At 46.5% G+C, this 23,358-nt stretch overlaps 2 protein-coding genes across 7 annotated transcripts in view; one reads left to right on the forward strand and one right to left on the reverse strand.

The window, feature by feature from the left end:
• Positions 1-2,507, forward strand: part of NACC1 (nucleus accumbens associated 1) — a 30,264-nt gene extending 27,757 nt beyond the window's left edge. For all 6 annotated transcript variants that reach the window (XM_081846377.1, XM_081846378.1, XM_081846373.1 and 3 more), the window contains exon 6: positions 357-2,507. In XM_081846377.1, the coding sequence (XP_081702503.1) occupies positions 357-616 (260 nt within the window). In that variant the 3' untranslated portion in view covers positions 617-2,507. The remainder of the gene's footprint in view (positions 1-356) is intronic.
• Positions 997-22,018, reverse strand: STX10 (syntaxin 10). Its single transcript, XM_081846681.1, has 8 exons — positions 21,577-22,018; positions 17,879-18,048; positions 17,138-17,232; positions 16,400-16,462; positions 15,584-15,682; positions 13,866-13,972; positions 12,965-13,059; positions 997-10,570 (listed from the first exon to the last, which is right to left on the reverse strand). Exons 1-8 carry the CDS (start codon positions 21,609-21,611, stop codon positions 10,494-10,496), a joined length of 741 nt encoding a protein of 246 aa, XP_081702807.1. The 5' UTR covers positions 21,612-22,018; the 3' UTR covers positions 997-10,493.
• Positions 22,019-23,358: the final 1,340 nt, after the last annotated feature.

Here is a 23,358-nt window from a genome sequence, read left to right on the forward strand (position 1 = left end):
ATTATTACTGCTTTCTTGAAGGGCATGAGGTGGGAAATTTTAGCTGTGTGTCATATGGTCAATAGGCAGAATATCCTATTCCACCCTATTGGGAGCACCCAGATCCGTAATGATTCCAGCAGCGGAAGCAAATACAGAGCTGGAAGCGGGTCCTTTGTCTCACTCAAGGCTGTGGTTTTAAGATTTACTGTGCTGTGAGTCATCGCAGGCTTCCACCAGCATCTCAGGGGTCTTTGCTGGCTTGGGCAGGCGTTGGTGTTTGGGTTCCCAAGAGGCAAAGAGCAGTGAGGATATTGATTCCCAGTTGCCGCTATAGCGACCCTGATCCGGGCTCACGCCCTTCTTCTCTTCCTCAGTTTATTGCCAGAACTTTGCCCCCAACTTCAAGGAGAGCGAGATGAATGCAATTGCTGCTGATATGTGCACGAACGCGCGGCGCGTTGTCCGCAAGAGCTGGATCCCCAAACTGAAACTACTGATGGCCGAGGGCGACACTTACACCACCTTCATCAATGACACTGGCAAGATGGAGCCAGACATCATGGGGGTGGAGCACAGCTTTGAGACGGGCAGCCATGACGGTGACGCAGGCACCTCCACCGAGGGCCTCCAGTAAAAACATGCCCATCTCTTTCCCCCGCCCCCAGTCGATGGTTTTTATTTCCTAATTTGATTTTTGTAGAATCGTTTTTCCACCTTTATTTCATTTCTTCCCCCCCCTCCCCCGCCCGTTGTTGGTTTTTGTTTTTGTTTCGGCAGAGGAGAAAGAGCATTGTGCCTTCTCCTTTAAAAATATATATATACATATATATATATATATATTATTAAACATGGGCCTTGCTTCCTCAGGCGCCACAGGTAGTACGAGCTCAGAGGGGAGGTCTTGCTGCTGCATTGGCAGTTCTGGCTGGCATTTTCTCCCCCGTCCCTTCCCTCTGTCCTTGTTGTGCTATTAATTGTTCTTAGATATATATTTTAGTAGATTTTTTTTTAAAAAAATACCAAATCCATTTGCAAATGGAGGCCATGATCCAAGGAGGTCTTATCCCAGAGTGCTGCCTCTTTCTTCATCAGATCGGGTTCTCTCAAGACAGGGCTCTCTCTAACTTAGACTGATCATCGTCAAGCCTTTTCCTCAGGTTCATACCAGAGAGTGGGGAAATCCTAGTGCCATGATAAATGAGAACAGGGAAGGGACTGGACCCCAGTGCTGTGGTCATGGTATCCTTATTTATCTTGGCTTCCCTCCACTCTTGCCTAGGTATGTTCAGGTCTTGCACAGCATGGCAATTCCACCCCTGCCGTTCTCAGTACACTCCCTTTTCCTTACTCTTTTTTCTCTCTTTCTCTTTCTTCCCTTCCCTCCCTCCCTCCCTCTCAGACATACCTCTCCCTACTTTTTCTGTCTTCTAGACCTTATGTACCTTCCCCATCCATTATCTGCCTTGGATGTTTTGACCAGCCCAGCCTACTGAACTGAGAATGTATACGGCAAATCTGCTTGGCAGTGCAGCCCTTCCATATTTTGAGTGGCACAGAGTCATGAAGGGGAACAAGGAAGGTTCTCACCCCCGCACCCAAACCCACCCACCCCCGCAAAAAGCCCAAATTATACATGCAGGTCTAATGTAGCTCTGATACCTCCAATGTTTCCTAAGCCTAGTGTTCTCTCTGAGGTGTTTAGTTTAAACGTGGGGTGCAATGTGCAAACTATTCACTTTTCAGCCAGTCTGTGGAACAAATAGCAGCACTGCTGATTGAAATGCCAACCTTTTCTGCCACTTCAGCTAAATTGGCTCAAATGTCACAAGGTTTGGGAATCAGGTTTTGAAGGAAGAGGAAAGCCAAGGGAGAAAGCATCACGTTCTTTTTTCCTAGAAGTGCCAGAAGCTACCCAGTATGCAAGGCTGCCTTTGACCTTAGCTCGCCTCCCAGCACCAGGTAATGAATCACAGTGTGAAGTTTTGCCTCTTTCCTTCCCCTGCTCCGTTAGTGATGCTTCCGAGTCATATTTGGTGCATAGCAGAGGAGCCAACTCCTAGGGGCCAAGGTCCCTTCGCTCCCCCCATAAAATATTTGACGTAGCCACCCCCCCCCCACAAGTTGATAGGCATGGTAATCCAAATAGTGTGTGTACACTAAGTCATGTCATCGATTATGCAGGGCAGAGTTTACCTGCCCCCCCCCATTTTATTCAAGTTTGCACCCCTGGTGCATAATGAAGAACTCCCATCCTCGGGTTCATAGGGATATTTTGAGATGGAAACTACATTTAGATGGGAAGCAAGCACATTTAGGTTATACCCTGATTGCAGCAAAGCTCCTCTCCCTCTTTCTGCATTTCTGTTTGTATGGTCTAAGATAATGACTTTGAATTACATTGCAAGAATCTCTCTCCTGGTTATTCTTACTAGAAAACAAAGCCTGCAATTCTCTCAGGAAACGGTTGGCCTTCCTTTGAGCAAATCAAACTGTGAAATGAGGCAATGGGTGGCAATCTTTTTTTTTTTTTTTTTTTAAGGAATTACAGCTTTTTAAAGAGGGTGGAAACTCCTGCCCATGAATTTCCAAGAGAATAAACTCCAGAGCAGCAGTTGTCCCTAGTAGCAAAAAGATGGCAAATGCTGTGACATCTTGGAGACTAACTGGCTTATTATTTCAAGCTGGGCTGGCTATCTCATGTGGACTCATCTGTCAGTTGAAGCAGGCCTGGTCTGGGGAAAGTCCCATTTCTCTTAAGGGAGGGCTAGCAGGGGTCGCCTGGGCTCAGGCCACTGTTTCTTTGTGAGGAGGAAGTGAGACTAAGCAGGCCCAGTTACCTCTTGTGAAATAACTCTCTTATAATTTTTAATAAATGTTCTAGTGGGTAGTACCATCTCTGTGCTGGATATGTTACAGCCAGAGTTGCAACACTCAGATTCCACCAGTTCTGATGTGGAGATCAGTAACAAAAATTGAACATGTTGTTGTTACGAAAAGGGCTCAAAAGCAGCCTAGCCTATAGAGAGCACTTTGCTCTGAGTGCTCCTAATTAAGCATTGACAGGGACTCCATGTTGACAAGTGGGCTGGGGTATATTTTCACTTGTCATAGGCAAGCTCAGAGAACACCTTGGTACATTTAATTTTGTGGCGCAGGAGGAACGTACCTTGTAGTGGCTGCTTCACCTACTAGCACAAATCTATGCTTACTTCTTCACTAATTTTACTTGTATTTCTGCGCCCAGGAGAGAACATTTACAACACTAAGCATACCTAACTGGGAAGTGAGTGCTGTTGAACTGAGTGGGATATACTTCTGAGTAGACATGCACAAGGTTGTACTGCAAGGATACATTTTGGGTCTCGATATCTTAGTCAGAACTCTCCTTAGGTAACTTGACAAAATGGCCACCAAGCAGCTGCATGACTGAAAAGTTATGTACAATAGAGTGTGGCTTTTGAAATACTAAGATGGCATGCGTCCATTTTGCATGTCCTACAACGTTGCTTCATCGTATAAAGGACTTGGCTTCTACTTCAGGGCATATTTTTGGCTTTCTTTTGTCTGCACAGTTGGCAGTCTTAGCTGTTGTTTCTTTAATGAGTTATTTGATACTAAAAGCAGGACATTTTCCTTTCCTTCCACTGGAGGGAGACAAAGACAGACACGTGAATATGTTAAAAGGAAGTACTGTTTAAATGAGCACTCATTTTGCCTTTGGCGGCAGGAGACTGAGCTCAAGTCCAGGAAGCTGGATGCGTAGCATTCCCCATTGGCTCCATGTTGGCCCAGCACAGTTGTATTTTACCCGCTGTGAAATGGTTGTTTGTTTGTTTGTTTGTTTTAAAATAAAAAGGGCTGGCAATAATCTAAACTTACCGTAGGCAGATCTACATTTCAAACCTAAGTCAGGTTTAAACTGCTTTAAATGACATGACTTCTCCAGGGAAATCATGGGAATTGTATTTTTATGAATTTGCTGAGAATATTCTTTTTCAATCTTTCCCAGAATTGCCATTCCAGTGCCTCTGTTGGTGGAAACCCATGATAAACTGGGTTTATTTAGCGATGCAGCCATACGCTAGCTGGTGACTGTGTCAGCATTTGCACTACACTTGGAGGAATGGATCACATTTTGCCAAGATCTGAAAGCATAAATGTTGGCATTGACACAATTCTGACATAACACTAAGTTCTCGCTTTCTTTCAGGCCATTTCTTCTCCTTCCCCACTAGCTCCTTTTAAACAGGAAAGGGTTATTTTATCACCCAGCATGCCCTATTTTTCTATTGCATTATATGGTCATGTACGTACTTAAGCTCACTCATTTTACCCTTGTATTTTTCCCTGAAGAAGTTGAAGTGATAGAAAAGTAACATTTAAAAACATAGATATTCACTACAACAAAGTGGCAATCTCATTCTAATTTTCTTAATCTGATTTCTCAGATAGTTCTAGAAGGGAAATTTAATGAGATGTCCCTTGAGGATTGGCCTTGTTCTAAGTCATGCTGAATATGAACATGGAACAAAATAAGACATCAGCTTGGTTGCAAGGCATCTGTCAACCTAATCCAGAAAAAAAAACCACATGTGTAAGCAACTATACATATACATTGCCCCTGGATGCATACCTGCATGTTCATCTAAGTGTTGCTGAATGGCTGGGTAAATAATTTAATGCATATGACGCCACCATTTGTTATGGGGTTATGAAGTTACCAGTTGCACTCAACTCCAGTTGCATATGGCCCAAGTCCCTCTCCTCCAAATGCCTGGTCATTGACTCTGTTACTCATATATATAATATATACACACATCATTACACTGGCTGACTGATGTGCATGTGTACTCTTACTTTCTCCCCCACCCCACCAAACCTCTCCCATTTGACTATTAAGTTCTAAATTGTACACGTTCAGATAGATTTCCCTCTCCTCTCTCCCAGTGATGGCAGAACTGGAATTTGTAACGGAACTCACTCTCTCTCTAGAGAATCAAGTTGGAGAAGTGAAGGTTGGGTGGCTTATATTTGGTTTGGAAATGACTCTGAAATTCTAAGTAAATGTGGTGGAAGAGGCTAGAATGCTTTCATATGTTCCTCTTCACGTACTAGTCCTTGTGTGCCCCCTTTTCTCCACGACCTTCACGTAAGACCATCATTGGAAGAAGCACTCTTTAAAAAAACACTGTGGTGGGCTACATCCTTACCTGATCCAGTAAATTAAGCTTGATTCCCCCCCCCCCATCAAAAGAAGAAAAAAACTTCTGGGTGGGTGGTAGAAACTAGATCATATCAAAACAGGACAAGCCCCCAAATCTCACTTTGAACCCTGTTAAAGAACAAGCCATTGTTTGAATCAACATAAAATGTTGTTTCAAACTCTCATCTCTGGAATGACTGGTCAATCATAAATTATGCTTCTTGTTAATGCCGCCTCCCAGACTAGTAACTCACCAAAAATTGTTTTTTTAACCTTCTAGCTGGAATGCATTTCATGGCTTACATTTTAGGGTACACAGCTAAAACTGACATTTATGCCTAGGCCAAATGCACTTTCTTTACCATGTGTATGATAAGGCCAAACCTAAGCCAAGACTGAACATACCATCGCCTGCTGCATGTATATAGAGTGGAAGACATGCTTTGCTGCTGCATCATGAGAATAAAAGCTTGTTTGCTTGCTTTGACTGCTTTCCATTAGCTTTTCTAACTTTTCATACAGTCGTACCTTGGTTGTTGAACTGAATCCGTTCCAGAAGTCTGTTCGACTTTCAAAAACCGTTCGACAACCAAGGTGTGGCTTCTGATTGGCTGCAGGAGCTTCCTGCAGCCAATCGGAAGCCCCGTAGGATGTTTGGCTTCCAAAGATTGTTTGCAAACCGGTTGCAAACACTCACTTCTGGGTTTGTGGCGTTTGGGAGCCAAAACATTCAATTCGTGTGGCATTCGAGATCCAAGGTACGACTATATTTGCTTTTTCCTTATCCCGATGCTATTCCCAGTTTTGCATCCATTATATTGAAATGATTACCATGTCTTGCTGCAACTAACCAAATGGCATTGCAATCAAACTGAGATGGGACAGACAAAGAAACTTCACATTCTTGCTCATTTCTACAGCTCTTTTATTCTGCCTAAATTCCTTCCCCTCTCTCATGCTTTTTTTGCAAGACAGATGCAGGTGGTGGTCATTTTATATCAACCTGTGTTGCAAATGCAAGCGGTCAGTCAGCAAAGTTTGAGTTTTACCTTTTGTATATCAGCCACGAGGTTTGATTCCAGAGCTTTGGAAATAACACTTTTTAACCTACTATTGGAGTTTGGAAACATCTGTAGAAAGTAAGTGTTCAATCAAACCAATAAGTTATTATGTAACTGATCTGAGTACCTTCTTGATCCTTCTTCCTAACATAAAGCCGTTTAGATATGGACCGAAGTGTGCATGGAAATTACAAGGACGCTTGGGGGAAGAGTCATAGGTCAGAAGTAGAACAAGTGATTTGCATGCAAGTTCAATCTTTGGCATTTTCAGGTAGGGCTGGGGATGACAGCACAGACAAAATTTAGCTTGATGGACTAATGGTCTGACTCTGTATTTGACCACCGAGCCTCTCGGGCTTGCTGATCGGCGGTTCAGATCTATGTGATGGGGTGAGCTCCCGTTGCTCTGTCCCAGCTTCTGCCAACCTAGCAGTTCGAAAGCACACCAGTGCAAGTAGATAAATAGGTACCGCTGGGGCGGGAAGGTGAACAGTGTTTCCGTGCTCTCTGGTATCCGTCAGTGTTCCTTTGTGCAAGAAGTGGTTTAGTCATGCTGGCCACATGACCTGGAAAGCTGTCTGGACAAACATCAGCTCCCTTGGCCTGAAAAGTGAGATGAGCACCACACCCCATAGTCACCTTTGACTGGACTTAACCGTTCAGGGGTCCTTTACCTTTTTTTACCTTCATCCTGAATCTCATTTGGCTGAACTTAGGTGAGCAATTTTATTTACACTGGAGCATGGAACAGAATAACCTCTTGCAGCATTTGTCTGCGTGCAAAAGGGTTGTTGTTTTTTAAAAAATCAGGTGTGATTGGCTTAGGGCATCCCCTAGACCAAAAAAATAAGAGTTGTACATTTTCTCACCAGGAGGCTTGGCATCTTTAGGAGACTTGGCCCAAAGTAGCTACTAACCTTGAAATAACATTTGAAGAATCCTATCCTGTTTCTCTGTGTTGTGAGCTGTGTTGGTAGGACTGCCAGATCTAAATTTCAAAAACAAAGGGACACTGGAAGAGGAATGTCTGGACATATGTGATGACCTATTGGGGCTGTGCTTTTTGGAATTCTGTGTATGTAGCATCCTGGGGAGACCCACTCTGAGGCAATTGAAACGGCACTGTCTAATCTCATGGATATTATCTGGAGATGTAACAGAATGGGGAGATCCAGCATAAATGTCCTGCAGCAGAGGAAACTTAAGAATTACCTATATTAGAGGATCTCTGAGGATCACTTGGACTCAAAATGTTATAATCTTTCTCTGAGGTTCCTTCTAGCCAGCTGAATAATTCTCCCTGCCCCCCATGGTCTATTTGTATCTTGGGTCAGGCTTTCTGTTGGAAATGGGAATAATCCCACAACGGGGCGAAGGGAATGAGGCCTTCTTCTGTCTTTTGTTGTATCCACTTTTTGGTCCATCTTTTATTTTTTGCTTTTGTTGGGTTCTTCTTTTTTTTTCTAAACTAGAGCAAACAATTTTTTAAAAAAGGACAAAAAAATGTACACTGAAAAGCACTAACAAAGCCTGATTATGTAACCTCTGTGCAGATGCAGCATGGACTTTTCTCTCTTCCCCCTTCCAGGCGCTTTGGGTTGATGCAAGCAGCTACTCCAATATCAGCCCCTCTCCCTCCCTTGCCCCTTGCAAAACCCTCTCAGAGAGGAAAACAGATCCTTTAAAATGAAATAACAAAAGCATCCTCCCCCTTTCCCCCGCCCGCCCCATCCCAGCTCCCTCAGCACCCCCTGCTTTTCACCTTAAAGCCCACCTCTTTGCCCCTGGATAATGCCAGTATTTGTTCTGTGTTATAAGTGCCAAGAAAAATTTTGTGACTCCCTCATCCCTGTGACCCGAGAGTATCAAGAAATTGCACATTAACTACTGTAAAGATTAAAAATAAAAAAAGGAATTCAGAAATGTTAATAAAAAAAAAGTTTGTAACAGTTGCGTGCCTGACCATTTCATTTGTAAGCTTGATTATTCCCTGGGGAGTTTATCATGGAGCAGCCTTGCTGAAATTAAAAACAGACCGGATTTGCTTAAGGTAGGTATCTAAGCTTTGGAGCAATTCTGTGGATCCACCGGGCTAAGTAACTTCTATTTCCAAATTAAGCAACCCCATTGTACAAAACAAATACAACTGAGATTCATGTTTGTGTGTTTCATTAAATTTCATATCTTGCTCTTCAACTCCCCTATACTAGAGTACAGATGGGCAACTGGTTGCCCTCCATATGTTGTTCATTCAACTCCTGCCAGCCCTTATCAGCATGGCCAATGGTGAAGGCTAATGAGAGTTGTACTCTGGCAACATTGGGAGGGCCACCGGTTCCCCACCCCTGGACTAGACAAAGCATTCCTTAAGCCACAGCATAAACGTTTGCAAAATCAGGCATCATTTGATTAGCATATTTACCTTTTCTTGAGTTTAGTAGAACATGTTGAATTTCTATTACTCTACTGAAATGAGTGGCGCCAATTAAATTGCTGTGCACAGTTCCCTGGGACTAAGCCCCACTGAACACAGATTGAACTACATCAGATTAGCCTGCAAACTGCACAGCAAGACACTCGGGGAGGGAGGACATGATACAAGGTTTGTACTGCTGCAAATGGTAGAGACAAGCGAGAAATTACTCGGTTGCTCAGAATACAATGTGATCACAGCCTTGAGCTTTAGGCAATCAGTTAAGAATCATCTTAAATAATGCCCCCACAATTCAATAAGAGTGACTGAGAGTGCGTTCAAAGTCCATTAGATCCCTAGCTTCAAATAACTTCTGTGGCTGGCCGGCCACAGTTGAAGACAGAATTCTAGACTAGTTAGATCAAAGTAGGGTTCTCTTCTAGTTCAGAGGTGGGGAATTTCTGTTGCTTCATATTTTGTTGGTCTTCAGTGTCCAGCAGTCAGGGATGACAGTAACAATCTGACATCGGGATGGCCATTGCTGCTCTCGTTTTCACATTTTGGGGTATGTAAATATCACCACTCCCTTCCCACAGCAACATTCCAGAACCAAAGTTTGCATTAAATAGAAGTATAAAAACTTTTATTTTTCTTGGAAGAACTAAAAAGCTTGTTCTGGTACCTTTTTTAAAATAATACTTCACAATAGAAACAGAATGGCTTCTGAGTGCATGTGACAGCAGGGCTGCCTCATAGAAAGGACTGTTATCCTCCACATCAGGCTACTGAGTCACTGGGGCTTGGCTGAAAGTAGCCTCTTTATATCAGCATAGACAGTGTGTCCTTGGCAGGGATTTAGACCTAAGGGGAGAAGGTTTGTTTACCATATAACTGAAAGGGATTGAGCTGACTGGGTGTCTGGAAACCAGTTTTCTTGAAGTGCTTGGCAGCGCCCCAGAAGTATTGGCACCACTTGCAACCTGAAGCACAGCACTGAGGCCTGAGGGATTTGGGTGATGAGATTCTGACATTTTGCTCCCTGTTTCTGTTGGACGGCTGGCCTCACGGTAAGAGAGGGAGGTTTGGGGTGATGTTGCCAGTTCCACGAAGCAAAATCCCGTTCTTGGCACTTAATGCAGTGAGATGGCTTTGGCCTGTTCTCAACTCTGAGCAATTTTGCCCTTTAAAAAGGAAGCGAGGCCTTTGTCCTACCCCGTCTATTCACAGTATCCATCTGCTACTGGCTGAGGTAAAACACAACCGATGGCTTAGTCAATTGTGCTTCTTCAGCAGGCACATTAAATGTGCAGCAATCTTGCGCCTGTTCAGAGGTGGCATGAAGAATAAGAACCTATAATGGCAGCTAGAATAGTCAGCTGGGACCGTGTTCTTCCTCTTTGGCTGCTGGAGATGAGAGGAAAAGGCTACTCAGTGGGGGAAAGGAAACTGACGCTACTGCATCTACTTGCAAAATGGGTAACAAACCGCATATGCAATATGGCTTCCACATTTAACAGGCACATCTGTCTGTCTATAATTTCACCTTGGCGCACACAAAAGAGGGAGATGGCACAAATTTCCTAACCTCCAGAACCCAGTCCTCCTTTTTCACAAATCTGCAGCCTTAAACAATTAGGAGCAAAGTCTGACTGCAAGGGAGAGCAGCCCATTTGGAAATCCATCATTCCACCTGATTAAATGGACTTGCTTCCTTTTCACCTTTGGAGAAAGCTTCGCACCAATCCCGCACAGGATACAAGGCCCCAGTGTTCCACTCGACAGGTATGGGATTGGTTCCATGCCACCCTTCCCCCATGTCCATTCTGCCGTTTGATCACAGAGCAAAGATAAGAACCAGCACTACCACCATGACAACGAGCAACAGGCCGATGATGCACCACTGACGCCGTTCTGATGGAGTGGGAGAAGAGAAAATACAGGGGGAAATGGTGTTAAATGCAAGAAGACCAATCCTGTTAAGAACCCACCAGCCCTTCCACCACAGTGAGGGGTCTGACATTGCAAATAAGCAAAAACAGTTAGAAGGGATCCTTTAAGAAAGGGATGAGGAACCTGTGGCCCTCCACATCTTGTTGGACTCTGGCTTCCATCAGCTCCAGATAGCATAGCCAATAGTCAGGGATCATAGGAGCCGTAGTACAAGAACATCTGGAAAGCTATGGGTTCTCCAGCCCTGCCTTAAAAAGAATTAATTTAAAGCACGTAAGATGCCGCAATTTGAACCATATTCTAACCCTCTGAACCATGTGCCCCATCCCACTGGCCTGCACTCCAAGCATGATGGATACAGATGCAAGAATCATCCTTGGAAGACCACAAGTAGAAAGAGCTCAAGTGAACATTCGAGGAAATGATGTTGGGTGGTCTGTTCCCAGATTAAAACACCATAGTGTGGAGACCAAATCTATTTTGTTGGATTAATCATTAACCCAGGGGTCAGCAAGGTTTACTGGCCATGGGCGGGACCACCCCCAAGGAGATCGTGTGTGAGCCGGACTGGTGCAGCGCAACACCAGAAATCACATCTGCGCATGTTCGTGGTGCCTGAAATCGCTTTGCGCATGCCCAGATGCCAAAAAGCACACCTGCGCAGAAGCTATTTTCAGCATTTGACATGAGCAGACACGATTTCCAGTATCTGTGTGTGTGCAGACGCGAATGTCTAGGAACACTTTTTAAATAATAAGAATACAAAGCTTAAAAGGAATGAACTGCAGCTAAAATATTATGTTCATTTTTCACAGGGTCTAGTCTTTCCCCTGCCCACCCCCCTAATCTTATTGAGAGGGTCTCTTCTCCAGTCTTCAGAGAGTAGCTGGAAGTGGGGAGGCAGAAAAGGGTCCTCCTTTCCACACTGCCATTTTAATCTGAAATCTTAGACACAGTACTGTGCCCAGAGCTCAGAAACTGCTAGCACAAAATGCGCCTAGAACAATGGGAATTTCCAGCACTGGACACAGGTAGCTAACGTCTGTAGCACTCTTGGTCAAGAGGTGGGGCAGGATGGAGAGACACTGCAGGCCTGTTTATGCCATACAGTGGAGCTTGAATTCCTGCCTGCCTCACCCATGGAGGAAGGGCTGCAACTTAAGAGATTTGCATGCAGAAGATCTCTGGCTCAGTCCCCAGCCTCTCCAGGTAAGGCTGGGAGTGTCTGGAGAGATCATGCTAGTTGGCATTCACAATACCAAGCTAGGTAGACAAAGGATTTGACTCGGGAAGCTGCATTCCTGTGTGCAACTGCCTGCTCTTTGTAAGCCAGAAACAAGAGCACTAAATGACACTGTAGTGGCACTCCTGCCAGGAAAAAAATGGTTTTAACCTGCTTTTGCATCTGTTACTCTAGGGACTTGTGCTGAGAGCCAGCAGTAGAAATGGAGATGCAACACTGGCCCAACCAGAATGTTCAGGTTTTTATACCATTACATCATTCTTTTAATTGCCATTCTATTTCACACATATGCACGTACTCCAGATCTCCTGTGATGAATCTGCCTTGCTGAGTCTCAGCAGTGATGCCAAATGCTCCTTTGATTAAGAGAAGAAGGCAGCAAAAACTGCCTCCAAATTAAATACTAAGCTCAATTGTTCCACCTGCACCACCACTCACCAGCAAGCGAATGGGTCAATCTGGCTGTAGAGGAAAGAGGCAGGGGGTGTGCTGGAAGTTTTGGCAAGAGGCAGGCGAAAAGGGGCAGAAATTCCCAGTTGTGAAACACAGAATACTTTTGTGGAAGCCAGATTGCCTTCGCCTGTGGTGATGTTTATGGTGATGAAGGCAGGGGTGAGGAAGCTAAGGCCTCTCTACCTGGCCACTGGGACTTTTACCAGGCCACACCCCTCACTAGTCCTGTCTTGGCTGACTGAATATGTTCCTGGACTCTACTGCTTCTCGCCTGCCTGGATGGTGAGTATGTATAAAATTATCTGACATTTGCAAAGCTGGAATTAGTCTACTGTACAAAAGGTAAGAATCTGCTGTGGTGCTGCTTCCTGGCTACCCCACTGTGGCTCCAAGCAGATTATCCACAAAGGAAGGCAGCCCTCAGGATGAGAAACATTCCCCATCACTAAAATAATAACATTTGCTATTCTTTTATGGGAGAAGGCAAGCATCCAGATTCCTAAACCAACACCTTCAGTTACTTGATGCAAAACCCTGAGCAAAACTGATGGGCAAAAGAAAGCAATTACAAGAAGTCTGGGGAATTAGGTTATCGGGGTGCGGAAGAGTAAAATCTCCCTTGTACCAAAGTAGTTCTGGAACAGAGAGCTGTTTCTTACCGCTTGCCATATGGGAGACTCTGGCCATTTTTTTGAGCACGCCATCCATGCGGCTGTGAGTGCTGTCCATCTCGTGGGCAAAGTCTTCCAGCATCCTGAAAGACCAGCAAAGACATCGTCAACACGAGTGGCAACTGCCCACAGGGAAACCCTCTCCCAATAAGAGCTTCTGAGTCTTGCCTCCACCCCACAAAAAGCATGGGGATGTCAGCCAGGTATGCCAGCAGGTTGCAAGCAGTTTTCTTTTAGGGGTATCTTCCCTGCCAAGAGAGTTCAGAATCTACTCATTCGAGCTACACCAGCATTTTCTAGTAATGGGATACACAACTGGGAGCCAGAGGTCCAATCTGTTCCAAGCATAATCCCTGATCCCAACAACCAACACAAGGGTGCCCCCCTCTGCCAAGCCAAGATGCAAGGAAAAGGGTCTTGCTTCCTGGCAGAGTGAATAGCAACAGAGGTTCTGGCCATGTGCTCTCCTCGTGATGCTCACCCAGAAAATGGGGTTGGGCAGTGGAAGTGCACAGCAATGGGAGGGGAGCCCCTCTGGCAAAGAAATCCGTTCCTGCTGAAGAAGGGCGGGAGGGAGAGGGTAAAGCACTCTTTGCCCCTATCGGGGGCTCACACAGGTACAGGAGCATCCTGTGCTCATGTCTCTAAAACTCGAGTCCTTCCTGAATCTGTTAGAAATGAGTGGCCACCACAGTTCTAGATAGACAAAGGTTCTGGATCCTCTTTTCTGATCTAGCAGCGGCCTTGGGACCAGTCTGCTGCCATTTTATCCAGGCCCAACCTGCTAATGGGCCGTCCCCTTTGCTGCTTGCAAGGTTTGTCTAAAGAGCAAGATGGGAGTGTTGCAATACATCAGCACACACGCACACCCCACACTACCTGCACTCACACAGTCTGCTCATCCAGCTCTTCTCCGACCCGACTTGACATGTGCTTCAACACTCGGATGCTGCCAGAGACGAGCTCCAGCTGCTCATCCTGCTCCTCAATGATCAGCTGTCAAGGAGAAAGCGAGAATGCAAGACATCAGCGGGGGAGTCTGTTAGAACTCAAAGCAAAGAGAAACTAAGAGGGTTCCTGCCCACGATACAACAATATGTTGTACAAAGAAGTCTCAGCCTCAACTGGACGCTGGCCTTCAAGGTGAAGGGAAATGAGGACCAAGCTGGAGCAGCAACTCTGGGAGTTAGGCAGCCATACTGTCACTTCTGACGCCCCACATATGACCCATAAATGTCCATCTTTTTGTGTGCATTTAGGCAAATGGGACCAAAACTCATTTCAACAGCAATCTTGAGGCGCACTGAACATGCACACACACACACTTCTGGTGGCTAGGTAGCTGGTGTCTCTCCTCAGGCTTGCACTCCAAGTTGGACTGTTGGACAGATGGCCAGGCCTAGACCCCAAACTTAAGTACCTTCATCTGATGGTGTGGGCACAAGCAGCCTGTGACTTGTCCTACACTGAAGTTGTCACTGTGCCTGCCTCTTCAAGCTCCTCCTAGTCCTGGGGGACAGTGGGGAAAGGTGCGGAGGGGATTCTGCTGGCCTCTTCCCTTCAAGCACTGTCTCTCCCTCAGTTTCTGGCTCATCCTGTCCTTCCACTGTCTTTGACTGCTCAGACCCCTCCCCATCCTCCAGCTCAGGCTCCTGCCTCGCAGAAGGCCCACAACCACATAAACCACTACCCACTTCCCCAAGATCAGCCTCTGGCCCCACCACCGCTTCCGGTCACTCCTCAGAGCCTGGCCAGCCCCCAGTGCCAGATTACCAAATAGGCAGAGTAGGCCCTAAGGGCCCCATGTCTTTTAGGGGCCCCAAGACAATGGATCAAAATAATATTGATTCTATCTTGAAAGAAAATTACAAAAATGTATTAGGAGATAATTTGCATAGGGGGCCTCCACAGGGTTTAATCTGGCACTGCCAGTCCCTGTGAATATATTGAAATGGCCATTTGGGAGGAGACCAGAGTGGGAAAAGAGGTTTGCTTTGGTTCTGAATAAACATGGAACAATTTGATTTCTAGCCTACCGTAAGTCATCCCAAAGACTGGATAATGTGTTTCCTTATCTTGACTGTCTTAACAATAACCTTTTGAGTAACCCATTACTATCCCATTCTCCTGCTGAGAAACAGAGGGCCTTGCCTCCTGCTTGGGTTTGAAACCATACTCACTGTAAGAAAGGGAGGCAGGAAGCATTTATCCTCACCTCCACTCAAGGATATCTGTCACCTGTAGTCTGACAGGGAAGAAAGAAGAAAGCAATTCCAGGTATGGGGACCCTGTGGCCTCCAGACGTTGTTAAACTGCAGTGCCCATCGCCCCTGACTGCTGACTATGCTGTCCAGGATGACGGGAGTTGAAGTCCAACATTCAGAGGACCACAGGTTCTTCACTCTTGTACGTGACTGAACCCACAGCTGGGGGAGAGGAGAGAGGTACAGGGAACAGGGAGTATACAGATGCTGTGAACATCTTTTGCACTAGAGCCCAAGATTTCTCTCAGTGCAGGTATCAAGCTAGAGGACACAGTTAGGTCTCTGTAGGAAGGGATGTCAGTGAAAATGATGGACTGGGGTGGCTCACTGTCACTGCCCTTACCTTCTGATGCAACTGCTGCTCTTCCAAAGTATGTGAATTAGCTGTTGACAGTTCCTCTGCATCCAGCATCCCATAGTGTTCCCTGCTCCCCACCAGCAACTGCAGAGGGAGGAAAAGGGGGTCACTATCTGAGCAAGCCCAGGATTCTTGGGGCTCCCAGGAGAGCTGACACCAGACAAGGAAGGAAGCAAGCAAGCAAGGGTGAGCTGGGTAGAAGAATCTGAGGGTTAAGTGGAACTCAGGGCCTAGGAAGAGCCTTTTTCTGGTAAGGAGATCAGGAACCTTTTTCACGGCATTCCAGAATTAAATGGCTCTTAAAAGATGTGGTGTTGAGATCAGAAGCAATATTATGGATGCTGCTCTCAGGTGGTTCTACTCCTTTAAGGGGGAATCAACAAGGGTGATCGTGCATTTCATAAGAGCTCTGGACTATAATCCACACCCCAAGGATACTGACAGTGAGACAAAGGATGTTTCACTTTAAAAAGAGAGAGAGAGACCATTCATCCAAGCAATTTGTGCCTTGCAGAAGAAAGCTGACCTTACCCTTGGTTAGATGACCAGCTCCACTTCCTTTGTGGCAAAGAAGCTCTAGACCAGCCTTCTCCAACCTGGTGCCCTTCATATGTTCTGGACTACAATTCCCACCAACCCCTGCCCACTTAGTGAGTGGGAGACTCTGGAGGTACCAGGATGGGGAATGCTACCGGGGATAAAGAGCTACCATAGCCATTGCCAATTATAATTCTTTCCCTCCCAGGGAATAAATTTCCAGCAAAACACTGAGGTGTGGCGAGGGTGGGAAAATGTGCTTACCTCTCTGTTTTTCCTCTCCGCAAAGGCCTGTGCTGCCGGACTGGATATGTGATCTCGCATTTCCTTTAGTCAAGAAAAGGAAGCAGTAAGAGAATATAATCAGATGAGACCATGGCCTTTAGGAGTACACTAATAATAACAACAATAAGGGTGGGTTTTTGCAGAGGCACACAGTCTTGTCTTGTAACCCATCCTAAGTCATAGGATCCAAGGGAAATGGATAATTCATAGGGTCTAAGGGATATGGAAATAAATAAGATTACATGAGTTGACATCCTTGTAGATCACCAATGCGTCAAAATATTGGATATAAAATGCAGTACTGTCCCAGCTTCAGCTACAAGTGTGGTATAGTGATTAGAGTATGGAATTAGATCCTTCCTTTTTTTAATAATAATTTTAAAAAACCCTCTCTCTCTCTCTCTCTCTCTCTCTCTCTCTCTCAGAATAAAGCACCCCAGCCACACACTTTTGTTAACACTTCCAAATCATCACTCAACATTTCACTTACCATAGCACAGAGATGGAGAAGCTGTGTCCCTCTAGATGTTATTAGACCACAATTGCCATCATCCCTGACCACTGACCTTACTGGTGAGGGTTGTTGGGAGTCCAATAACACAGAGAGCCACAGACTCCCTAACCCTGCAACAGAACTATTCCTGTTCCATACAATAAGTGTTTTATGCTGCACAGGACAAAATGCTGCAGGAGTGACAAGGCATACATTCGACTCACCCTGACTGATTCCCGCATCTCTGTGACAAAAGTGTGCCGGGTGGCAACCTCAGAGGGCTCAATTTTGAACTTGCGCGGGTTTGACTCCACAATGCGTGTTCGTGAGTTAAGTTTGAGTCACCGAGTTAGAAAGCAGACAAAGCTACCTGGTTACAAATATCATGTGGGCCAATGCTGCATTTAACCTACCAGATGCTCTCTGTCTGTAGCAGAAAGCTACCTATTTATTAATTCCTTTTATTTAAGAAAGAATTTATATGGCACCCTACATCCGATTTTTCATTTCAGGGCAGTGCGCTACTACACTTTATAGGAAAATATAAAATAATAAGCAGATAGAGAAGAGAAAAGAACATTAAAACCGGGGGGGGGGGGAGACCTTTGGTCCAGAGGCCAAATATGGCCCTCTAGTTCTCTTCGTCTGTATGTCACAATTTTCTGGGTGACATGCGCCAAAAAGGCAACATAGGCCCCAGATAAACCTCTACAGCTAGGGCATGCCATAAAATTGGGGAATTACTGCTGAGAATGCCTTCTCTATTGTAACTGAATAAGGGCTTACTCCCCTTCCAGTTCTTGCAAATATCCCTGCAAAGAGCAGGATGGGGGTGGGGGGCTGCTATTGCCTGCTGCTACCAACCCAGCAGCAGACACTGCGTTTACAAAATGATGCAGCATAATTCCCTGGAGAGGCAACCCCCCCCCAAAGACGCTGTTCCAGCCCCAGCTTCAAAAGGATATATATGGTTTCCTCCAGGTCCTCCAGGTCCCAGTCGATGCTGCGTAGGCTGTTGCGTAGTTCATTAGTAGTCCAGTCAAATTCCTCTTTGCTGATGACCTGCGTCTCCTGCAGCAGCTGACACCAGCGCTGATAGAGCCCACGTGCTGCATTTACAGCTTTCTGAACTTCCCTACAGAACAGAAATACAAGAGAGTGGCAGGGATGAGGTGGGCGAGCCAGGACAGGGGACTATTTCTCCTGCCAAAGCCGTGAGACCACCAGACTGAACACAACACCCACCGGCCTTGCGTAGCGACAGCTCTGTTTCTGCAGCTGCAGGCAGGTGACAAGCGTAAGAGGTTTGCCAAACCCCTGGTGGGTTCCCATATATCATCAATTGGGTCCATTCAAGTGGGCAAACCGCAAGCTGTGCAGCTCTGTTCCACCTGACAGAGAGCCTCCCATAAGGCAAAGTTTCCTCCCTCGAAGCAGCTGCATCTCTACACTGAGAGAGGTATTGTTGCATTAAAAAAACCAGTTCACTTCAGAGGACTGTTTGGAAGGTGAAAATCTGTATGAATAGCTGTCCGGTGAACCACATGGTACTCCAGCCTCCATGTGTCTAGAGATGAGTTACCCTGGAGGAAATTGGGCTTGTAAAAAGCTGTGCACTGGACCACTGGTGGCAGATAAGAATTGCCTCCTGGGGACTAGGCAGAAAGGTTTTACAAAAAATTGGTGGTTCTTCATTCTTTTAGTCCAGTAGTAGCAAACCTCTGTGTGGGTGGCGCTGTGGGTTAAACCACAGAGCCTAGGACTTGCCGATCAGAAGGTCGGCAGTTCGAATCCCTGCGACGGGGTGAGCTCCCATTGCTCGGTCCCTGCTCCTGCCAACCTAGCAGTTCAAAAGCACATCAAAGTGCAAGTAGATACCTTCCGGCGGGAAGGTAAACGGCGTTTCCGTGCACTGCTCTGGTTCGCCAGAAGCAGCTTAGTCATGCTGGCCACATGACCCCGAAGCTGTACACCGGCTCCCTCGGCCAATAAAGCGAGATGAGCGCCGCAACCCCAGAGTCGGTCACAACTGGACCTAATGGTCAGGGGTCCCTTTACCTTTACTTTAGCAAACCTCTGGCTAACGGGATGTTCCTGGTCTGGGCTCCCAACTCCCTCCAGTCCCAGTCAGCCTGGCCAATGGTAAGAAATGATGGGAGCCTGAGTCTAACAAGGCTACAGCCCTGTTTTAGATCACAACAGCCTAGCACAAATATATGTGAATATTGCACACATTCAGCAGGTAAATGCATTTTGGTGATCCCTCCAGTCCAGCCTTCCCCAACCTAGTGCCCTCCGGATGATGATGGATTACAACTCCCATCATTCATAACTATTGTCTTTGCTGGCAGGGGCTTATCAGAGCTGCAGTCCCACCAATACCTGGAGAGCACTGGGTCAGGGAAAGTTGGATCTAATGAGAAACAAGATACCTTCATTAACTCAAGTGGCATCTCATGCACTCCAGGAAACAGTCTGACAATTGCACTAGGATACCTAACGGGTCATCTCAAATAAATATACATAAACCTAAAACCTTGAAGTCAGCTCCTTTGATGTGGAGACTAAGAAGTAAGTGGGTGAGTATCTCATTGTTGGATACTTCATACAGAGGAGTACTTATGGAACCATGCTTTGAGCACCCCATGGGCACTTCCATTTGGGGGCAGGCTGCTTGAGAGGGGGAGGGTCTGTCAACTCCAGGGAAATTTGGATGGCACTGATCATCTTGACACATTCCAGTCTGGCTTCATGCCTTAATTTGGCACTGAAACAGTTTTGGTCCCCCTAACAAATGTTCTTTGCCAAAAGATAGCCCTGGGGAGCATGATGCTATGAGTTGTCCTAGACCAGGCATAGGCAAACTCGGCCCTCCAGATGTTTTGGGACTACAATTCCCATCATCCCTGACCACTGGCCTGTTAGCTAGGGATGATGGGAGTTGTAGTCCCAAAAACATCTGGAGGGCCGTTTGCCTATATGCCTGTCCTAGACCTCTCAGCAGCTTCAGTACAATCAACCTCCAAACTGGGGGTACCACATTCCAGTGGTTCTGTTGCTAGGTGTCTGAATTATTCCAGAAGTTGGTGCTAATGGATTTTACCCAGTATTGCATTATTTATTTATTTATTTTAAATTAAACGACAGAAACAAATAGTGGTGTCTGAAAGATGCAAACTTGTAGGTAGCCTACAACTTGCCATCTCTTCCAGCCACTTCTGTTCCATTCCTTCTAATTCTGTACAGTATAGTGGTACCTCGGGTTACATACGCTTCAGGTTACAGACTCCACTAACCCAGAAACAGTACTTCAGGTTAAGAACTTTGCTTCAGGATGAGAACAGAAATCGTGCTCCGGCGCGGCAGCAGCAGGTGGCCCCATTAGCTAAAGTGGTGCTTCAGGTTAAGAACAGTTTCAGGTTAAGAACAGACCTCCGGAACGAATTAAGTACTTAACCCGAGGTACCACTGTACTGGAAAGGCTACTGTGGCAGTGAATGAGATAAGGCACTGTTAAAACTACTGCAATTATAAAGCAGAGGTGTGGCCCTCCTGACTACAGCTGGACTACAGCTCCCAGCATCCCTGGGCATTGGCCATGCCGACTGAGGCTGATGGGAGCTGGAGTCTAACAACATCTGCCCAGGGGGGCAGCATAGGTTTCCCATGTCTGCTATAAAATGGGATGTTCACAGAGGATAAGTGTGGTGAAATGAATAACAGTAGATTTAAAGAGAGAGCAAAGCACAGAACTCTAGATCTCCTTGTTCCCATCTATGAGATCCAGCTGCCAAAACTCAACAGGATTCCTTCTAGCTGGCAAATTATATAGAGTCCCACCATTCACCAGATCAGTAGGACAAAATGAGGAAGGAGATCGAGGGGCAAATTGCAACCAAGTATATTCAAGGGTTTGGGGGAATAGTCTGTTAATTACGAAATATGAAGCTGGAAAACATCACTAATTCCCAGTTGTTGTTATTATAACCCCTTGTTATCCTACTCAGCAATTCTTTCGAAGTGCAAGTGTCAAGCAAAATACTTTACAAAAAACCCCCTATTTCTACAAAGTAACTTCCTTTTTTAGTCGTGTGTGTGTGTAAGTATACTTAGCTACAGAAACTGATTACTTGTCACAGAGACTTACTTTGGGGGCTGTAGCTCGTTCAGACACACGATTCTGCCATCGTGGAAAATTTGTGCGCAATAATTTTTTAGTAATGTCCACAGTTCCCCAAATATGAGCGGTCCATAAAATTTATGAACTGTGTTGTAGCAAGAACCCTAAATAGAGTCCCAATTTCGAGGCTGAAATGAATCCGCTTTGCTGTGACCCTGTGGCGGCTTTCGTGAGAGTTTGATCCATTAGGGTGGAAAATAATAATAATAATAATAATGATGATGATGAAGAAGAAGTAGGGCAGTGCCTTTATTAGGACCGGCTAATAAACGGAGTTTCGACGAAGTTCCTTAGCTGAGGCGGGTTTCTAATCAGAGTTCTCTAGCTTCTCGCCCCCGCCCCGCCTCCACATCCCCGCGTTACCCGACGCTTCCCACGCTCGCAGACCCACGCGGGGCCAGGCTGCCTTGCTGCGGCGCCTATCCCCACCAGGGGCGAGGAAAGACGGAGTTTGCGGCGGCCGTGGGAGTGGCTGCCACTCACCCTTTCACCACGAAGAACGGGTCCTCCAGAGACATTGCTGACCGGTCGAGATGCCTTCAGGAAAAGCCCAGCCGGCCGGAGAGCAGCGTATGGGGGCCAAACCATATAAGTCGATGAGCGCAGCGTCCCAGCCTGTCCGTCCCTCCCTCCCTCCTTTCCTGAGCTGAAGCCGCTTAGCAGCCACGTTTACTACGGGCGCCTCTTTCCTAATAATAGCAGGCCGCCCTCTCTCAACTCAGCCCAACCCGGCGCTCGCTCGCGCTCTCCCCCGCACCCCTTCCCCTGCGAAAGTGGAGCCGGACTTTCCTGGGGAGGAGTCGGGGGAAGGGAGGAGAGCGCTTGGCGAGAGCAATCAGGAATCTCCCCTGGAGCTTCTAGCAGCCTCGCGTTTCTTTCTTGGCCTCCTTTCTTTCTTTTCCTCCACCCTCAGCTTCCTGGAGCTGGAAAATGCGTCACTCTTACTAAGAAACGCGGCCCTAAAATAGCGCAGGCCGCACCCCGCCCGGCTTCCTGATTCATTCATTTTCCGCCTGCAAACTGAGCGTTTGAGATCTTGGGCTCCGCTCCCTGGGCGTGGGTTCCAAACCGCAGCTCCTTATCGGTTACACTCTAGCCACTCATTCCCACTGTTAAGGGCGCCTGCAAAGAGGCTTACAGAGCGGTCTGCAGGTCCCTGCTTGGGGGGGGGGGTGGTGTGTGTGTGTGTGTGTGTGTGTTTTCAGTGCTTGCCTGTGGGTGAAGTGGAGATTTAAATTCATGTTGGTGGCGGTTGTTTAAGGGACCAGGAACAGTACTTCGATTCAAGGCACAATGGAGTGCGCTCCTTTGTACTTCCCGCATTACTCTCTGCAATTTATTTCGGTGTGATAGTTTGCGTGACCAACGCATGGCCAGGCATCAGGCAGGAAAAGAGAGTCCGCGGGGAAGAAAGGTCGCCTGCGGAGACTCGGGCGTGATGCAAGAGTAAGGGAAAACGTGCCAGCTTGTAATACGAGACCAGCTAAAGATAGTCATTGCTGACTTCTCTAGGATGCGGGGCCCGATCTGACGCGTATTTTACTAATAAGTAAATTCCGCTGCATTCATCGGAACTTGCCTCTTGATTGACATATACCGATGTCTACTCAGAAGCAAGTCCCGCTGAGTTCAGTGGAATTTACTCCCAAGTAAGTATGTATGTGTGTGTGTAGGACCCTTAGCCATAGTGGATCGTGTACAGATCAATGCGGAGGCTTGGAATATATGCTTGGGGATGGGAGCTGTGCGCGCGTGAAGACAATGCGGCGAGGCTGTGGAGGGAACAACGCAGAGCACGTGCAAACGGGTTGCATGCGACCCAGCAAAGATGGTTGTGCATGGACGGACGGCATGTTGAGTTTATGAGAAGAAGGTAATACATTTAGATCACGCGGGAGTTCAGTGATAAGTATTTACAGACCTACGGCCGTGTTATGTGCGAAAAAGAAAACGTATCCAGGCAATATTTGTTTTTAATACAAGCAGTATTTGTTTCTAATGAGGGAGTCTGTGCCTTTAGGTGACATTGCTAAGGCAGGCTTTAGTGGCTTGTGTGCAACTTGTGGATCTAGAGTGCCGTGTTACATCACGTCGCGGCAGTGTGTAAACAGAAGGGGGAGGGGCAAGCGCAGAGCCCTTCTTTGGACAGGCTCCCGGAAACTCAATGGAGTCTCTCGTCTGGTTGCCCATTTATGGACACAGGAAGCGGTCCTGCTACGAGCGTAAGCATATTTTACAACGCTGGTAAACGCAGCCTCGGCTCCG

The sequence above is a fragment of the Podarcis erhardii genome (assembly GCF_964252035.2).
Source record: "Podarcis erhardii genome assembly, chromosome: 2".
Taxonomy (NCBI): domain Eukaryota; kingdom Metazoa; phylum Chordata; class Lepidosauria; order Squamata; family Lacertidae; genus Podarcis; species Podarcis erhardii.

Bases quoted from the DNA above. Each gene is read 5' to 3' on its own strand.
- STX10 (XM_081846681.1), bottom strand. From the start codon at position 21,611: ATGTCTCTGGAGGACCCGTTCTTCGTGGTGAAAGG. The intron at 18,049-21,576 runs GTGAGTGGCAGC...TCTGTTCTGTAG, and splicing joins CCGTTCTTCGTGGTGAAAGG to GGAAGTTCAGAAAGCTGTAA. The intron at 13,060-13,865 runs GTGAGTGCAGGT...CTGGTCTTTCAG, and splicing joins GAGCTGGATGAGCAGACTGT to GATGCTGGAAGACTTTGCCC.